This window comes from Caretta caretta, chromosome 18, assembly GCF_965140235.1.
Source record: "Caretta caretta isolate rCarCar2 chromosome 18, rCarCar1.hap1, whole genome shotgun sequence".
Taxonomy (NCBI): domain Eukaryota; kingdom Metazoa; phylum Chordata; order Testudines; family Cheloniidae; genus Caretta; species Caretta caretta.
In genome coordinates, this window is record NC_134223.1 from 12,917,361 (window position 1) to 12,935,543 (window position 18,183).

The following is an 18,183-nucleotide window of genomic DNA, read 5'->3' on the forward strand; positions in this document are numbered from 1 at the left end:
GGGGCATTGCTGGCACATGATGGCATATATCACATTGGTGGATGTGCAGGTGAACGAGCCTCTGATAGTGTGGCTGATGTTATTAGGGCCTATTATGCAAGGTAGCCTATTTCCCCTTGTTTTTTCCTACCCCCCCCCCCCCGATGTTCTGGTTTAACTTGGATTTAAACTTGGAGAGTGGTCAGTTTGGATGAGCTATTACCAGCAGGAGAGTGAGTTTGTGTGTGTATGGGGGTGGGGGGGGTGAGAAAACCTGGATTTGCGCTGGAAATGGCCCACCTTGATTATCATGCACATTGTAGGGAGAGTGCTCACTTTGGATGAGCTATTACCAGCAGGATAGTGAGTTTGTGTGTGTGGTTTTTGGGAGGGGGGTGAGAGAACCTGGGGATTTGTGCAGGAAATGGCCCAACTTGATTATCATGCACATTGTGTAGAGAGTTGTCACTTTGGATGGGCTATCACCAGCAGGAGAGTGAATTTGTGTGGGGGGGTGGAGGGTGAGAAAACCTGGATTTGTGCTGGAAATGGCCCACCTGTTGATCACTTTAGATAAGCTATTACCAGCAGGACAGTGGGGTGGGAGGAGGTATTGTTTCATATTCTCTGTGTGTATATAAAGTCTGCTGCAGTTTCCACGATATGCATCCGATGAAGTGAGCTGTAGCTCACGAAAGCTCATGCTCAAATAAATTGGTTAGTCTCTAAGGTGCCACAAGTACTCCTTTTCTTTTTGAAAGGTACAGTTTCTCTAGATTTGAAACATGACTCATGACCTATATGTCACAACCTATTAATGATCTCCAAATCTTCTATTAAAACTACTTGACAAAAGTGCTGGAGAATACATTACAGTGAACTATTCTGCCCTAGCTGTGGGCTGGACTGGAGGACAAACAGAACTGTTCCAACTCTAATTCCATACAAGTTGTATGGAAGAACATTATTTACAATCGTACACTCAGTCAGTATGACTTCAATTATCAACATGGAATATAGATGTTCCTCATATAAGGAGTTCCACTAGGTGACAACAACAAATGTGAGAACAACACTAAGTAAGTGAAGTCCAGAAGGAAAGTTAGATCTAAAGTGAGGAACAGTAAGAATTGGACCTTTGAGAACTTCATTAGCCAGGGAGCTATCCCCCCACCTGCCAAGGGCTAGATCAGCCTCTGCTGATCCAAAATCCCGAGAGAGAGTTCTAAATGCTAATTCCATACAGGGTGCTGTGTTGGAGCCACTTCTAGATTGAAACAAAGACAAAGTAGTTTTAATCAATACAAATGTTATAAAAATAGTACAAGAGCTGACCAAGAAATGGTCTTCATTTCCAGACCCATCAGCTTTTACACTATCCTTATAATATTTACATACTAAAGCATCACTCTTTACAGTCCCTTTGTATAGCATTATTCATATTTTACAGCTATTGCTGCAATATGAAAAGAAGACAGTGTTGCTGACTATAGCCAAGTGCAGTTGCCAGTTTAATATTTGATAAATCTTCTGTCAGGGGATTATATCCTGCACTTGTCAATGGACTGGACTCTAATCTAAAAGGTCGTTTCTATCTCTAACTTTTAACACACTACAGTAATTTGTATTCTTCCCACTGTGACAAACACCACAGACATCAACATGTCTGCAACTAGATAATCCATTGGAACTAATCTTCTCCTTCACACATACACATGCAGACACCTAAGCACCAAAGATTACAACCATGCAGAATATTTCCACCACTGTATGCTAAGTGAATCCCAGGACAACTGCATACAGTCATTTACTATCCTAGTAAATGTTAAGTTTATCCAAGACTATTTAAGAACAGAATAATCCAGCTGCCTACTTTACATTGGGCTTTAATGCTCTATTTTTTGCCACCACTGTTTGCACTGTAAGGATTACCCACTTCCAAGATTTGCACTCATGTGCTCTATCTGAGGCAGCTGTCCACATTCTTGTTGTATAAAAGTTTTAGGATAACTAACGCTTATCTGTATCAAAAGGAGGAAGTAACACTGCAGTGAAAATACAGACTTTAGAACATTCTTATCTGAAAGGAACTCTGCAAAATGGATTTTCCCTTTCTATATATCTTTTTTATTTCAGATTATTTTTGAAATCAATAACCTCAGTATAAAAATATCTGACATTGGTGGGTGAATGCATACAAATATTGTATAATGACACTGAATCCTGAAATTTATTCTCTTCCTTTCCATCCCAAAGCCTGCTTTGAGCTCAATACATTAGAAGAAAAAAAGCTCTTAGCTGGAACAGTTCTTTGAAGTGAACTCAGCTGGTGGGCATCTTCCAGAACTTCCTTTGAAAAAAGGATTATAAGCCTCAATTTCCCCATTTAGCATTTTAAATACACCATCTCTTAAAAGTCTCATATCCCCTCCCCCGCAATGCCAGCCCTGATGTAACTCTGCAGCCTGGATTCTCTTTCAGGAAGCAGTGCCCAAAGTGACCCTGGCCATGGTAGCAGCAAGCAATGCCACCTCCAAGGGCAGCTCTGCAAGAGCAGCTCTTTGGTGCTACCCTTAGCCGAAGAAATCCTAGCATAAGAAAGAAAGGGGCACTGGGGGAAAAAAAACAACATGCTCACCCTAGGCAGCAGGTCCCACTGTTCTTTGTTCTTCATCTCCTCTTGAACTTCATGGATCCGTTTTAGGGACTCCAGACTCTCGTCCAGCAAGAAAGTGGTGTCGTTTATCAGCATGTTGATATAGCGAACAAACTGCTTCCCAGAGCTGGAAAACATTGAAATGCCTTTGTCGCTGCACGGTACAACAGGAGCATTCAATCCAGAACGCATCTCTCAGTCTGGAGCACTAGCAACATTCCTTCTTCATATCACAGTTTGAATAATTAATGCCCCCACTCTACAGGCCAGATGAACCAAAGTCCAGAGGCACCCTATATTCCTCTGTGTTTAGAATGGCCATAGTGGAAAGGCCTAATCATGTAAGCTGGGACTGATCAAACGAGGTATCCTTCCCCTTCCTGACCGTAATAGCAAAGTAAGAGCAAGAGAGAGCCTAAAAAAGAATAAAGCAGGAGGAGGGAAAATCCGTCTTCAATGGACAAAACAGCTCTTGTTGGCCAGTGACAGAAACATTGTTAAATATCTAGGAACTCACAAGAGAGGCCCAAATAAACATCACCACGGTCTGGAAATGGAATCTGGGACAGACCAGCAGGGGGAATAAAAGAATGGAAGGGATAATCCCTGTCTCTGCACATTTGTACTATAACAGGATGACAGACATTAACAACTGGAAACGAAGTTAAGTATGCTCAGAAAAATACACAGGGGTTCCCAACTGGGATCACCACCATGAGCTCAGGAAAACACTCAGAAGAAGCATAAGGTAGCAGCTAAGAAAGACTAAAAGAAAAGCATTTTCCAGGTATTTGTGGCAAAACATGACCAAGGCACGGGGAGAGTGCAGAAGATGTGCCCTCCAACATGACAGAGAAGCGAGCATTATGCACATCAGCATAGGGAGGCACATTTGAAAATAAATACTGGGGGGAAGTTTTCCTCTTGCACCTACGGATCTTATATATTTTTTTCATGTTCTGAAGCTAAATATCTTTGAGTAGTCTGGCTCTTCAGCTACATATCCTAGTTGGAGGGATCAGCCTCAGATCCTTACTCCAGTGGTCTCCACACTTCAGAAATCCAAGGCAAGTGTCTAAGCAGTTATCTCTGGCATTTACAACATTTTACTCACTTGAACTCTTCCATGAAGGTGCCATGATGAGCTATGTTCTGCCAAAGGCTTTTGAAAATGGTGCTGATATGGTAGCGGATTGTAAATTTGTCATAGAACTCGCTGGTGGCTCCAGTGTGCTCAACATCTGAGAAGAAAATAGAAGACCCCAGTATTAAAACGAGAACCCCATCATCAAAATTTCCCTCCAGTATCCTGTGCTGATTACTAGGTATCCATATACCACACTTCCCACCCCCTCAATCAAACTGGTCAGGTACAGCTGAAAGCTGCAAAAAAATAAATCACATCTGTAAAACTCCAACTTGGTCCCCATTTTAAAGGGGCATCATTCACTTTATTTCTCAGAATCAACCTTCCCTTTCAAAGGAAAACAAGTTTCATGATGTAGCATTTTTGGAGGAGCATACCTTACATACTACTTTTATTACATGTTTAACAAAAACCCCCATTGTTTGGGCTCTCCAATGTGTGAGATGGTAAAGACAAAGAATTAAAGTGAATATAGAGATCCATAAAAAAACTGGATTACTGAATACAAAAATAAAAAATCTCTACCTCAACATTATGTTGAGTATTTAATCACCCTGCCCCCGCCCCCAAAAAAAAAAAATCAGGAAATTGAGTTGTTTCTGCATCAACTGTAGACCCCTTTCAAATGTATAGTAATCTGATTTAAGAATATCCATGTCTCTCAGGGTTTAATATTTCTGCTCATCACCACAGCATCTGACCACTTTCCATGTAAAATCAATAGCAATAATGAAATCTCTAGTGTACCTCCTGGGATAGATGGTTCTTCTCCCTTTTTGGGGTACTGCTTTTGGTTTTGATTTTTTAGATTTTACTAATTTACTTGGGGGGTTTTTTTGTTTAGATTGGTTGATGTTTTTCAGGGAAAATAAAATGGTTATTAGCGGCTGAAAACATGCGCATTGTAGTCGACAAATGCTTACTAGAGAGAGAACTTTGAACTGTGGGGAGATTATACTATACACTTATTCTGCTGTAGTGACCATCCCAGAGTAAGTAGCACTGTACAAAAGTTAAGGTCACATTAACATACAACAGAATAGGGCAGAAGGATGTAGCCAAATTATGAAATTAAGCAAGAAAAAAGAACTGAAAAAAAGGTGAAGCCAGAACACTCAAATGAATTAACTTTTGTGCATTTAAAATATCAGCATATTCTATTAGTGTAGGTTTTTTCTTTGTTTTTATTTATTTCTTTTTTAGAAAAAGAAAAATAGCATGTGTGTAGGACTATAAGATTCCTTTTCTACCCAACTGTTATATGTTCTATGACTCTGTGCTCCACAGTGCAATAAAGCTGGCAGATCATGGTAGATTTGAAGCTGAGATAGCTGAAAGGCCACTTAGACTCACTGGATCCTTGGGATGTATGTTTGAAAAGCAAAAGGCGGCTAGGAGAGATGGGACATCAGAGGGGATTGCAGGGGACTGATGACTTCCCAGAGGCAGAGCCCGCAAGGGCTGTCCAAGGTTTATATGGCTATCAGGGTACTTACAATCTCATGCACAAAAAAATTTTAGCTCCAAGCACCCCCTCCCACTCCCCAAACGTGGGAAAAAACAAAAAAAAACAAACAAAAAACCACCTTTCCTGCCTTGGAATTCAAGTGCCAGGGCAGCACTGCTAGTGTCAGGCTACAATAAAGCCGCACAAAGACGGTCAGAAAGCAATAGAACAAGGCATCATCTAAAGATGTTCCAAAGGACTGACCTTGATTTTTTTTTGAGAGCCTAAGCCGACTGACAGAACCTCTTGCCTTACCAGGCTTTCATCCCTCACCGTGTTGATCAATACCCTGCAAACACAACATCTTACCTGTATAAAACTTCATCAGCGAGGGAACTAACAATTTCGTGGAGAGAGGATGATTCTCAATCATTTCGAAGAACTTCTGTGTCCGTGGCTGAACAGCTGGGTTGGTCATGAACATCACCTCCACCAGCTTTGCTACCAGATACGGGTTTCGGATGTAGTTCTGGTTGCACAGCATCACAACAAGGAACATCACAATGTCCTGAGTGCAGGGCTCATAAAGCACCTGCGGAGAGTATCTGAAGAGAGGTAAGAGGGAGGGGAAAAAAGCAAAACCTGTAAAGGATTCAGCTACATACTTGTCTCAGGCAACTCAGGTCAGACTACCTGTTAGCCCGAGCAAAAGCACAAGTCATTATGGAAACTACATTCTGATGAAGTTACGTTAGGCGCCCTTGCCAATAATAGTTTCCTGGGACCGCCTCTGAATTACAGCCACAATCAGTTGTTACATTTCATATGGCGTCAACACTACTTTGAAGTGCCACTTTAATGCTACCTCCTCGGCATGCAGGGACAACTGCTGCCTCTTTTTGAAGCACTGCGAGAAAAAGACAGGGGCTGGACATGGAGCTGAAGAAGGAAAATGACTGAGATCTCTTGAATTCTATGAACACCAGTGGACCCACAAGTCTGAGGGAACAACCATATTCAGCTTTAATGAGGTAAATCTTAGAAGTTAATATGATTCTGGCAAATCTACAAATTAAAGGGCATTTGTTTATTAGAGTGTCATTGCTTATCTTTAATACTGCTCTAGACATGGTGAATACCTCAGACCTTATTAAGATATCAAAGAGAAATTGCCTTTTTAACATGTGGTACTACATTCAATTTATAATAGTCTAGGAAAGCATTTCCCATTCTGGAGGGCAGAGTCACTGGTGATCCCCCTACAGACTATTCTAAGAGAGACACTGGCAGCAAAGGACATTGGGGTAGACCTAGAGCAAGGCAATCTCCTTTGCAAAAATGCTCCTATGCCTGTGGGTAAAGCAGAAACTGGCTCTTTGAAAGCCATGTCCACAGCCCCATTCCTCTTTCTGCAATGACTCCGAAGGCAGCCAGCAACAAAAGCAGCTAACACGTAGAGGGCTGCATGCAACTGCAACAGCCCACTGCCGCAAGCTTCTCTTCTTGGCTCTCATGGCGCACAGCTTTGTCCAACAGGAAACCAGCCTAGCCCTATGGAGTCCCCAACAGATGCTTAGTCCATCTGCCCAGGCAGCATGCAGCCTTCTAGTGAGCTGGAAAGAGGGAGAGAGACTCACAGAAGCAAGAAAAAAAAATTGAGAAATGAAAGACAATTAGATAAAAAGTCCTAAGTAGTAAGAAAAGACCAGAGAGAGGGGAAAAAAGCACAGCTAAAGCCAACCCTGGATCTACCCTCTCAGAATATGCATGCAGGGGAGCCTGCAAGGTCTAAGCAACTGATATTCACCACAGTTTGCTTCCCCTCATTCTTCTTTTTCTGCTTTTTTCCCCTCCAGAGAATCACTGGTCACTGAACATTTTCTTATTAGTCCTTCCCTTTCTGCTGGAACTGACTTAGCTCAGAGTTCTGACTGGTTTTCAGTTGTAGAGAGAGGAGCCCACAGACAATTACAAGAACACCATCTGTGATGTGGGAAGCATAATAGTTTGCCTCAACATGACTTTACTTACTGTACAATAAAAAATAAAAATTCAGCAACATCTTCTACATAAAACTCAGGCAGTGCTGCAAACATCTTCGGGACATCAGGATTTAAAGGCAGTATTATGCTGTGGAATAGAAAAGACAATGACAGGGTTAAAAGGAGGACAGCAGAATCCCATGGTCAAATAATATCTTCTGCACTCTCCTACAGAATTGCCGAATAGCCCTTTACAGATATCCTCATAAATATTTGAAGTTTTAAAATTCAATCTCAGCACTTCCGATTAGCAAAACATAACTCAGGATTTTACAGCGGTGACTGAAATAACTACATAAAATCAGACTTACAGTCTAAAAACAGTCATTCATTGACAAGAAGCAATCACAAATTTAGGAATCCCAGGAGGTGGTAATGTTGAGGTAGAGACAGCCGGTATCAGATATTTGAGATAGTGATTTACACACCCAGCCCTGAAACTCACTTGGGGTAGGCAGGGTCGAGGATTCGAAGCAACAGCTGAATCACCATACCATAAAAATTCAGACACCGCCTCAGGAAGTTCTCATCTAGCAAACCAGCATCTGCACAAGCCTTGCACCGCACCAGTTTCTGCAGGAGGAGGGAAGATGCACACAAAAGGCTAATCAAGAGCAAGATACAAGAAACACAGTATAAAGATCAAATCCATCCACTCCACTCAACACTCCCAATAATTAAGACAGTTCTGCCCCTCCCTCCACACACAATATTTTATCATTGCCCAAAGAACAGGACACTTCAAAAAATCCCCCAATATATCAACAAAGACAGATGAGTACAGCTCAACTAGATCCACAAGGAGAAAACCTTCACTGACTTGTAGTTAAGGAGCAAACACTCCAACAGTAAGAACAGGAGAGTTAAGAAGATAGAAGATCTGAGAAATTGTCAGAAAAAGCTGTCTAGATGGTACAGAGTAGAAAACTGCTATCCATGTACAGTTACAACAATTGAACAGGGTACTGAAATTCATAATGAAGGATTCCAGTGCATCCACTTTGGAAAGAGCTCAGGACTGAGAGCCAGGAGCTCTGGACTTCTAAATCCAGTTTAAATAGAAACTGTCTGAAGCCATGAGCAAGTCACTCACCCTCTTTGCCGTTATTTATCCATCCAAGAAATGGAAACAGCAACATCATCGTTTCTCAGAAGCGTGTTGCAAGAACTGACCTGTAATCTGCTTTTACATTTTGAATTGCTCTATAAGTGCTAAGCAGTCTCATCCTGTATTGTACTGTGCATATTATATAGTGTTATTAAGTCAACAGGTATCATACAACAGTGTAATATATTGAAAACAATCCTCCTATGCACCTAAGATATTTTGAAACATCTATGAAAACATGGTTGCTAGCACACCTCTTCCGTTGGAAAAACACAAAAACAAAAAAAACCCACTACTACTACCATCACCACCACCACACCACACAGGTTGACAGGGCCAGTTAATTGTCATCCTAACTAGTTACAAACCTTAAGTTGTGTTTTACAGCGTTTTAGCATTTCTCGATGTCTGGTAGCTAGAGGAGACTCCTTCCATTGACTTTCATTGTTTTTCAAATCTTCCACAGTCCTGTAAACCACATGAAATCACTCGTGGTGACAGTAAAGGGGGCATATGTTGACAGCAGATAAAACATTTACTCTACCTAATTTCAAGTTACAAAGGAAAGAAATTTGGGAAGAAAGAAAAATGAGATTACAAAAATTCATCACCTTAGTAGAAACTATCTCTCACATTCACCAGGACAGCAAGTTGCTCTTGCATCTTTTGAAAGGGAAAACAAAAATCTTGGGATACACTAAGTACACTAGTTCCACAACTGAGGACTCCATTAAGCAAACAAGAACCACAGCAAAAAAATATTACTGGGGAGACAGTGGGGAAAAGGATTTCCCCTCCAGACACATTCATCATTTTATCACATTTCAAATACTTGGTTTATACCAAATTCACAATCTCTACAAAAAGCAGAGTTAAAATCATGTAATTAAGAACAGTAACCCTGTATTAGAGCAAGGCTGATCCAGAACATCTGACAGGCAGGCAAGCAAAGGCCATATCTCATTCACCCCCCCCAAAGTACGAGCAGAGAGATGAAAAGCAGAAGCTACTAGAGGAAGATGGGAAGGTTGGTATCAGGAACGGTTCAAAATACCTTCCTCTCCTTTGTAGGACAGATACAAATGCACTCCCAGCACCTCTCTCTCAACCTCCTAGAAAAGATTTCTCTTGGCAGACCCCTTCCCCATGCACAACCCCCATTACAATTCAAGCCTGTGGGGAAAGAGCACAAGCAATGGGAAAACTTTTCATGCTCTCTCCTTCAGTGCAAGGCCCATCATTATAACAAAGATTAAGTTTTGCCCCCTCCACCATGGTCACAGTCAGCCTAGATCTAACACGGGATAAAAGTGAAGTGCAATGACTATGTCACATCATCCACACGAAGCTATTCAAGTCTCAGCATTTGGACCTAATCCATTTAAAGTAGCAGCTGATTAATATTTTGTGTATGTTGTATTAATCTTAATGTATTTTAGATTTTATATTCTACACTGTTATGATTCTATTTCCTACCACACCTGGATGTAAACTAGTCTCTCTCCATACCCCAGCCTCCATCTGCTGCAGATTATTATCTGACCTTAATTCTTTCATTAGTGACATCAAAATATATGGCCTGAATTTACAGAGGGCTAAGCGTTTCCTGATAAGTGTTGAGCATGCATGGAAATAACTCATGATTGACAACACTACATTCCAAAGAAGGAAAAAGAGGAGTGATTTCTTTTTTAAATCCAGGATCTGGTTTATTTGAAAACACTTGTTTGTGTAAAACATGTGTTGACTGTTCACACACAGATATCTACAGCTTTTCTAGCCTTTTGTAGGTCTACACTGTAAATAAAGTTCAAAAATCCTCCAACAAACCTGCCATCTTAATGTCAAGGGACTTTTACTAAGTGAATGCAATTATAAATAGTGGAAAACACTGATACTGTGCAATCTGCTCTTATTTATTTTAACTGAGAAAGTTCCTTGAGGTTTAGAGATCCAGCAGCTATAAAAAGTTTATTTGGATTCATGTCAAGAAAAAGGAAAAACAAAAGCATCTTCATGTCAGCGTCAGAACTTAAGCAATTTTTTTAAAATGACAAACCAGTAGTTGAATTACATATGCAGTTACCATAGAATTCACTGTGAAAGCTTTTATACAATGAAGGAGATCATCTGATAGCCACAAGGAACAGATAAAAATCTGTTCTGCAGGCAGATATACAACATCACAGACATAGGAGATAAGCTGCTTGTCAAGCAACCACTACAGTGACCTGCATGTCAGAGGTACATGTGCATTCACCTCCACAGCAATGCAAAAGGCTTAAAGCACTGACATCCCCAATCATACCACTGACTGTTCAACAAAGTTTAATCTATCAAAACATTGCAACTCTGTACACCCTACGATGCTTTCAAGAACTGTCCAGTGCTCTCTAGGACTACCCCTAGGAGTTTGCGATCCTATCTAGAAACCGCATTCACGATCGATGCCATTGCACATTAGCACAGCCAGAACCTGCAGACACAAAATACTCTGCAAGAGCTATCAAAGCAGCAGACTGACCAATCGATAAAACTCCCCAATACTCCATAGCATGGATTTACTTAAGTTGTAGTTTTAATTTCCATCAAATTTGCAAGAACCATAATCATACATAGGAAAGCACCTACGATTCAAGGTGGCGGGGAAAACTGTAGAACACATGCTAGGTAACTAACACAATTTCTAACCTGTTGAGCTCCCTGATGGCCCGCAGTCTACGGATATAGCGGCGGCAGCTTGGCAGGATGGAGAGGTGATGGGCATGCAAGGTTAGGAAGAAGCATTCTGTTGGGAATTTCGGTTCAGAACATGGAGACTGATCCCTGTCTACAAAAAAAAAAGAACAAAACAGGATGAAGGAGAGTAAGAAAAAAGCTACATGAATTAGTGCAGGGGTGGCCAACCTTAGCCTGAGAAGGAGCCAGAATTCACCAATGTACATTGCCAAAGAGCCACAGTAATATGTCAGCAGCTCCAGCTCCTCCCATCCACCGGCGCCTCACGATCGGCTGTTTCCTGGCATGTAGGAGGCTCTGGGGGGGAAGGGGTGAGGAGTGAGGGCACAGCAGGCTCAGGGGAGGGGGCGGGAAGGGGTGGAGTGGGGGCAGGGCCTGTGGCAGAGCCATGGATTGAGCAATGAGCACGCCCCAGCACATTGGAAAGTTGGCACCTGCAGCTCCAGCCTGGGAGTCGGTGGCTATACAAGGAGCCGCATATTAACTTCTGAAGAATTGCATGGGGCTCTGGAACCACAGGTTGGCCACCCCTGAATTAGTGCTCAGACTTCGAATAACTCACTTCTGTGCAGTCTTAAAACAAGCTATAAAAGCAACAGACAGTCCCAAGCAAAACATTTACAGTAGTGAATATTTTGGAATATCCCTAATACCAGAAGAAAAGGTAGAAAATGCATGCTCTTTACTCACAAAGCTCAGCCATCCAGCCTGTAACATCCTCCATTGTTGCTTTTACTCTTGTCTCATCCATTGGGACGGTGATGCGACACCTGGGGTGGAATATATAGGTGGGATCAACTGTTTCTAGCTTTATCTTCGTGCTAAGCTGCTGCAGCACCCACAGGAAGTTGAGCATAAAACCGTCCGTAGACACCATCCGATCATCAGTCTGCAAGACAAGGGAGAGAAAGTGAATGCTAGAAGATGCCAGCTTAGAAGAAAGCAGCAGGCAACAGACCATTGCAGTTGGCAGGCCTGGAACTTCAGCATCCATCACTAATGCACAATGCACGGTTAAACAAAACAAAACAAGGATCAGGACCTCTAAGGCTAACTAGAATTTGAGCAGCTGTAACTGTTAACAGCATTTCCCTGCCCTGTTTATGTCCAACACCAGTCATTTTTATGAGTACTAAACGCACACACTTAGGGGAGAGAAAAGAGGGGGAAAGAGTCTCAAAGAGGGTTCTTAAAATTTTTTAGCATAGGGACAGCCAGGAACAGGAAAGATTCATAAAGTAGCAAAGCTTCAGTTCTTAAATTTTACCATACAAGCAACATTTCCAGTAGTTTTGTTTCAACTTGAAGAAAACAGTTCTGCAGATAGTTTCAAAATGTTTGCATCTATGGAAAATGGGGACTTCAAGACACTGACGCCTCAAATTGCACACATTTAGGATACACAACCAGGTTATACCAAGGCAAAAATCAACCAATCAATGACAAAAAAAAATCAGCCCTGTTGCTTCAGTGGAATTGTGCCAATTCTCACTAGGGATTACTCAAATTTACAAGAGCCACAAATAAAGTGAGTGCTTGGCAGTTTGTTAACTGGGGGAGAAAACAGGTTTTCATTGCAATCAGTTGGTGGAAGCAGCCAGGAAGAGCATATATCAACAAAAAGGCACAAACTTGTATACTAACAAATTTAGGTATTTCAGTACTCAGAGAGGAGTGAGCAAACTAGATTCATTTAAAAAAAGAACAATGTACGGAAAAATAATATTGAAAGAATTACCGAGATGGAATTCCTGGTTGCTTCAGGCCCTAGAATGTCTGTTGTCTTCTGTTAAAACTACCACCACATCAATCACTTAGAACTATTTGTGCTAACTACAGCTGTGAATCAGAGGAAGAAAGTTCAGTCTTTACCTGCATCTGTGCCTTCTTCATGTTGGCATCAACAACAGCTGCCATGTAACTGAGAGCTGCCTCTCGAGTTTCACCATTCAGCAAAATACTATGTAGAATCTTAAACAGTTCTTGCTGAAATTTTAAATGAAAATTATGTCACTGAACAGCAAGATCATGAAAACAGCAGCACGGAGACACATGTGCATATTCCAAGTATTATACAGAATCTAGTATTCTGTTGTAGTCTTCTTGTAAAGAACACAGCTATCCCAGGTACGAAAAATATTTATTTACAGAAGAATGTTATCTACACAAGATTATAGCTTAAAAATCATGGCAACTTAATCACTATGGAAATGTATCAGGTCTTGTTTACTCATTCACCCACAAGAACTGAACGTTGATAGAAGTTTGTGAATGATCAATAGTTGGTGATAACAGTACCGATATTCCTTGCGTTTGGGTAGGGGGCTTACAGAAAGATCTCCAATTTTGTGGCTCTCTGGTTAAACTCTTCTTGCTGAGTTTTCACTCCCCCTCTTCTTAACTAATTTATTGTTTAGTGGATGGACTATATTTTGTAAAACACTTTTCACCCATGTTATGGAAACCAAAAATTTAAAAAAAAAATAAAATAAAATAAAAAATCCTCTGGCAGCAATTAAATATCAGGACACTTACCCTTGCAGATTCCAGGTAATGCTGCAATGACTGGCTAACAACCCGCGTGTTTTCAAGAGTAATGGCAGGCCCTGAGAAATATTTTTCAACCACTTTAGTCTGAAAAAAAAAAAAATTGCAAGGAGTACAAACATCTTTTGGGTTCTTTTCCAGACGAGAGACTGCAAACAGCATAGTACTTACATCATCTTCAGCAAAGACAGAGAGACTGAAGAAAGCTCCAAGATAAGAAAGTCTTTGCAACTCTCGTCCTGCACCTGGGCTTACAGGTTTAGGCAACCACAAGGGCAAAGAAACAACCTACCAAAAAAAAAACAAACGGAACAGGAAAACATTGATAGCGCAGCCAAATCACTGACATTTTTCAATCTGCACTGCCTTCTTTCCTTATTTGCATTTGACTCTGTTGATTCTTCATCATCCCATCATACTAGTAGCAAAATGGTGAAGTCTGTAGTGTTTCAGAAAGCTAAGAAAAGCAATCTTTGTTTTATGTCTCTCTGAACTTCAGTTATTTCTCTTCTCAAGGGGAGGCAACTCAATTTATTGATGTTCTTCTTCCTTGGACAGATCTTAATTATTGCTTACTATTAAATACCGTAGCTCCCGAGGGCCCCCAATGAGGGTCCAATCGTGCAAGATGCTACACAACCATGTAACAAGAGTCTCTGGCCCAAATAACTTATTGAAGAAATCTGGATGGTCCATCATCTAATGGATGCAATTCTCAACTAGATTGGTATTGCCAAAGAATATAAAGAATAAACCATGCCATCAGCAAGAAATGCATGCAAATTAGTGATGAGGTAGGCCTAACGGATTGGATATGAGGATGGAAACCATGAGTTCATGGCCTCCAGTCCTGGAAGCCACTGACTTTTTGTCTGGCTTTGGAGCAAGAGACTTCTGTGTGCCTCAGTTTCCTAACTGTAAAACAGGAATACCACCTACCTAACTTTTAAGGGTGTTGTGAGAATAACGAATGTTTCCAGAATGTTTTGAAAACAAAAATGCTATGCAGAAGTTAAGTATTATGTAGCAGAAATTGTTACATTTAGGTGTGCGGACACTTACCAAACTGCATATAGGGTGCGTTTTCCCAAACTTGATTTCACACAGTTCACCTAATGCCTGTAAAAAAAACAAAACAAAACAACAACAGTTCATTCAGGTGCATTTCCCCGAGCACCCTGGCTATCAGTGAAAAGATAAACATGTTAGAATGCTTAAAAGGCCAGATCCTGCTCCAGTTAAGTCAATGGTAAAACATTAATTGTCTACAAAGGAAACAGGATCTAAATATGCTGATGCACACCTTGCAACTATCTCAGCTTTTGTGTCTTTTCAGGTTGCCTCAAGAAAGCCAAATATACTTTTTAAAAAATTAGCGGGGCAAGTTATTTGCTTGTTCGATACATAATGATCCTGTTGGTGAACTCCTAAACTGCCATACAAGAGTCAGTAAGAGTAATAAACAAGGCTATTGTCCTACACACACGAAGGCCTTTGTCTTACGACCCAAAGTGGAACATCGTCAGATGAATGCTGAGGCCTGAAACAAAGAATCCTATCTACAGTCTCTAACTCAAGCTAAACTGCAGAGGAGAAGGAAATCAAGAGGCTATAAAGGAGGATTCTGAAAATGCAAAAATAACGTAAGCTTGTACATGTTCCACTCCTTGTATTATATGTTTTCATACTTCTATTACAGTGTATCAAGTAAACTACTATTCCACCCTTTCCCACTTCAAGGCTCTGCAGAAGAGACTCCAACAAGTGTTGTTAGCCTATGCTGAAGCTGACAGCTGAATTTCACAAGGGGTTCAAATTATTTAAGGTTGGGTAGCCTGAAACTAGGGGAACATGGAACAAGCAGAGAAAGCTTTTTTTAAAATGTGAATCATTGACATCAAATTTGCTTAGTTTGCAAAGTCCCAAAGTGGTTTAAGCTAATTGGCAGAACTGCAAACTCAACCCAAATCTGAAGCAGTCCTCTTTCTGGTTCAAAAAATCATCAGTAAGAGATCCTACAATCTGATTTTATCTACAATAAATGGGATAGAGGAGAATCCTGCTTGCTGTTTTGTATCTGTACTTGGCTCAGCAACATTGCCTACAAGAATAAAAGTTTGGTTGTGTCAATAAATCAGCAGTTCTGCCTCAAAGATACATTGGGAGTTGATCTATTGAGTAAAATAAAGTCACTTTTCAGTGGTCAGACTGCCATGAGTTTCCTACAGTAGACAGCCATGGGTTTGATTCATTTTGTTTATAGAATAATGGACATTAATTGGCTAGGCTTAGAGCAATACAAAAAACAAACAGAAGTAAATAGTGGAAAGTATATTACATTTTTTTTTCTATTTCTGATCACTTAGGGTTTTTAATAACAGGTAAGGGATTTATTTAGTTTTTAAAACACGTGGCATGTGCACTAATGGGCGAGACCTCATCTCTCATCTGCATCACCAGGATATAAACATTTGAATAGACTTTGCATAAAGTCTACTGTACATTAAGCCTGAGACACTATGAGCGCCACAGATTCCAGCTGGTCATTACTCTTTATTACTCACCTCATAACACTTGAAATTTCCAACATGAGGTCAATGTTCAATAAGACATTTGAAGCAAGCCAAACAGGGTTAATTAAAGTTACTTTGAACAGAGTCTGCATCAAATATTGGGTATCTTAAAGCAAGAGCTGCTAAAAAGGAATAGTCCTTACCATAAGGGGATATTTAAAATTGTCACTATCAAGGGAGCACTCTTTGGAAGCAAGAGCCAGGCCTTGTAAGATAGGGATAAAGATCTGTAAAAACAGAAATACATTACTTATACACTTCAGAATGGGAACCAATAAGACATAGGTGAAGCCACAGCCCCGGGCAGCATAAAACCCCTGCTCACATCTCAAATACTAATATGTCCACAGAAGGAAACAAAATATAAAGTCTGTTCTGTCAGTTTACGTAAGTTATTTCAAAATAAATAGTAATGTTTAAATGTAAAAAGAGTAGCAAACCTAGAAGTACAACCTGAATCCAGTTCCTTTATGCTTAAGACAATGAAGTTCAGCCCATGAGACCACATCTTTTTGGTTACATTTTGAGAAGGGCATCTGGCACGCATCTTCAACACATCCAAATACAGTGTAAATGACAGATCAACTTGATGTCTGTACATGAGAACTCACTTGTGCAAACAATTAAATATTCCAAATGTGTGAGCACTTGAAAAGTTTTCCTGGTCAGTGCCAAGAACCTACATTATAGTCTAAAAAATTCTAGCAATGCAAACATGCTAATCTGGACTTGGTCATAGAGCTAGTGAAACATACAGAGAGACACTACAGCTGATCAACAATGGCAAAGCCACAACAACATTAGGGACTTGATCTAGCAAACTCTCCACAGGTGGAAATCATGTAATATAAAAATAAAAAAATACAAGAGAGATTATTGCCAAGAAGAAAGGGTTTGGGGCTTCCTTAACAGCTTGATAGCCGAGCCTTGCAGTACTCTATTGACCCATTAACTTGGAGTTAATAGTGATTATATACAGCAGAATAGTATTTTTCAGGGCAAGTAGATTTTATGCCTGTGTCAATAAATTTTAATACTGTGATAGGCATAAACAAAACAGCAGCAGTCACTGAGACTGCAAGGGAGGAAGGAAGAAGGGAGAAAATGATGAACCAAGAAGTAAACACCACCCAATTACAAGGGCCCAATCACATATTGAATTTTTCCTTCTGGAATAAAAATCAAATATTTGTTTTACAAAATACAGGAGTGACCACTGGAACCCAAATAGAACTGTACTGGGTCTCTTGGATAAAGATATAAAAATCATCATCAAATCATGTTAGGGAGCCTGGTTACAACAAGGCTGTTCCCTAATCCAGTTAGGGGCATGGTTCCAATCTTGATCTTAACCATGTTCCATAGCCAATCCCTGACAGGGTATGTCTACACTGCAGCTGGAGTGTGCCTCCCAATCTGGGCAGACAGATACATGATAGCTCTGCTCGAGCAAGCAGGCTATACTCCTGGGGAAATTCTGTGCTACTGCGCACGCACATAATTAATGAGCTGTGCATATTTTTAATTTTTTGCACAGAAAAAAGCTTCAGCTGGAATCTTGCTGCAGTTCCACCTTTTGCCCACCAGCGGGCGCTGTTGCGATAAACCACAACAGCCACTCCCAGCCAGCGAGGGAAGAGAGAAAGGATGCAGAGCCTTCTTCGCAGCGAGCCAGGTTGGGAGACAGAGTGTGGGGCTGCTGGGGGGCCACACAGGGGCTCATAAGGGCTAATGGAAGAGGACAGACTGGGGCAGGGGCTGAATGAGAGTGGAGGCACAGCATCACAGGCGGAGGAAGGTGCAGGGTCACATGGGCAAAGGTGGAGGGGAGTACAGCGCTACGGGGGAAGGGGTGGAGGGACACAGGGACAGGGGAGTTGTTGAGTGGGAGCACACAGACAAATGGGGACAGGGGAAGGGGTGGAGGGACACGTGGATGGGGGTT

The 18,183-nt window shown here is 41.0% G+C and overlaps 1 protein-coding gene across 3 annotated transcripts in view; it reads right to left on the bottom strand.

Moving 5' to 3' along the window:
- The window catches only part of UBE4B (ubiquitination factor E4B), a 65,978-nt gene that overhangs the window by 8,469 nt on the left and 39,326 nt on the right, over positions 1 to 18,183 (bottom strand). For all 3 annotated transcript variants that reach the window (XM_075121178.1, XM_048824790.2, XM_048824793.2), the window contains 13 exons: positions 16,382 to 16,465; positions 14,728 to 14,784; positions 13,837 to 13,953; positions 13,654 to 13,752; positions 12,991 to 13,104; positions 11,809 to 12,007; positions 11,071 to 11,209; positions 8,748 to 8,847; positions 7,717 to 7,844; positions 7,261 to 7,359; positions 5,599 to 5,834; positions 3,750 to 3,876; positions 2,618 to 2,762 (listed from right to left, as the gene is read on the bottom strand). In XM_075121178.1, the coding sequence (XP_074977279.1) occupies positions 2,618 to 2,762; positions 3,750 to 3,876; positions 5,599 to 5,834; positions 7,261 to 7,359; positions 7,717 to 7,844; positions 8,748 to 8,847; positions 11,071 to 11,209; positions 11,809 to 12,007; positions 12,991 to 13,104; positions 13,654 to 13,752; positions 13,837 to 13,953; positions 14,728 to 14,784; positions 16,382 to 16,465 (1,644 nt within the window). The remainder of the gene's footprint in view (positions 1 to 2,617; positions 2,763 to 3,749; positions 3,877 to 5,598; positions 5,835 to 7,260; positions 7,360 to 7,716; positions 7,845 to 8,747; positions 8,848 to 11,070; positions 11,210 to 11,808; positions 12,008 to 12,990; positions 13,105 to 13,653; positions 13,753 to 13,836; positions 13,954 to 14,727; positions 14,785 to 16,381; positions 16,466 to 18,183) is intronic.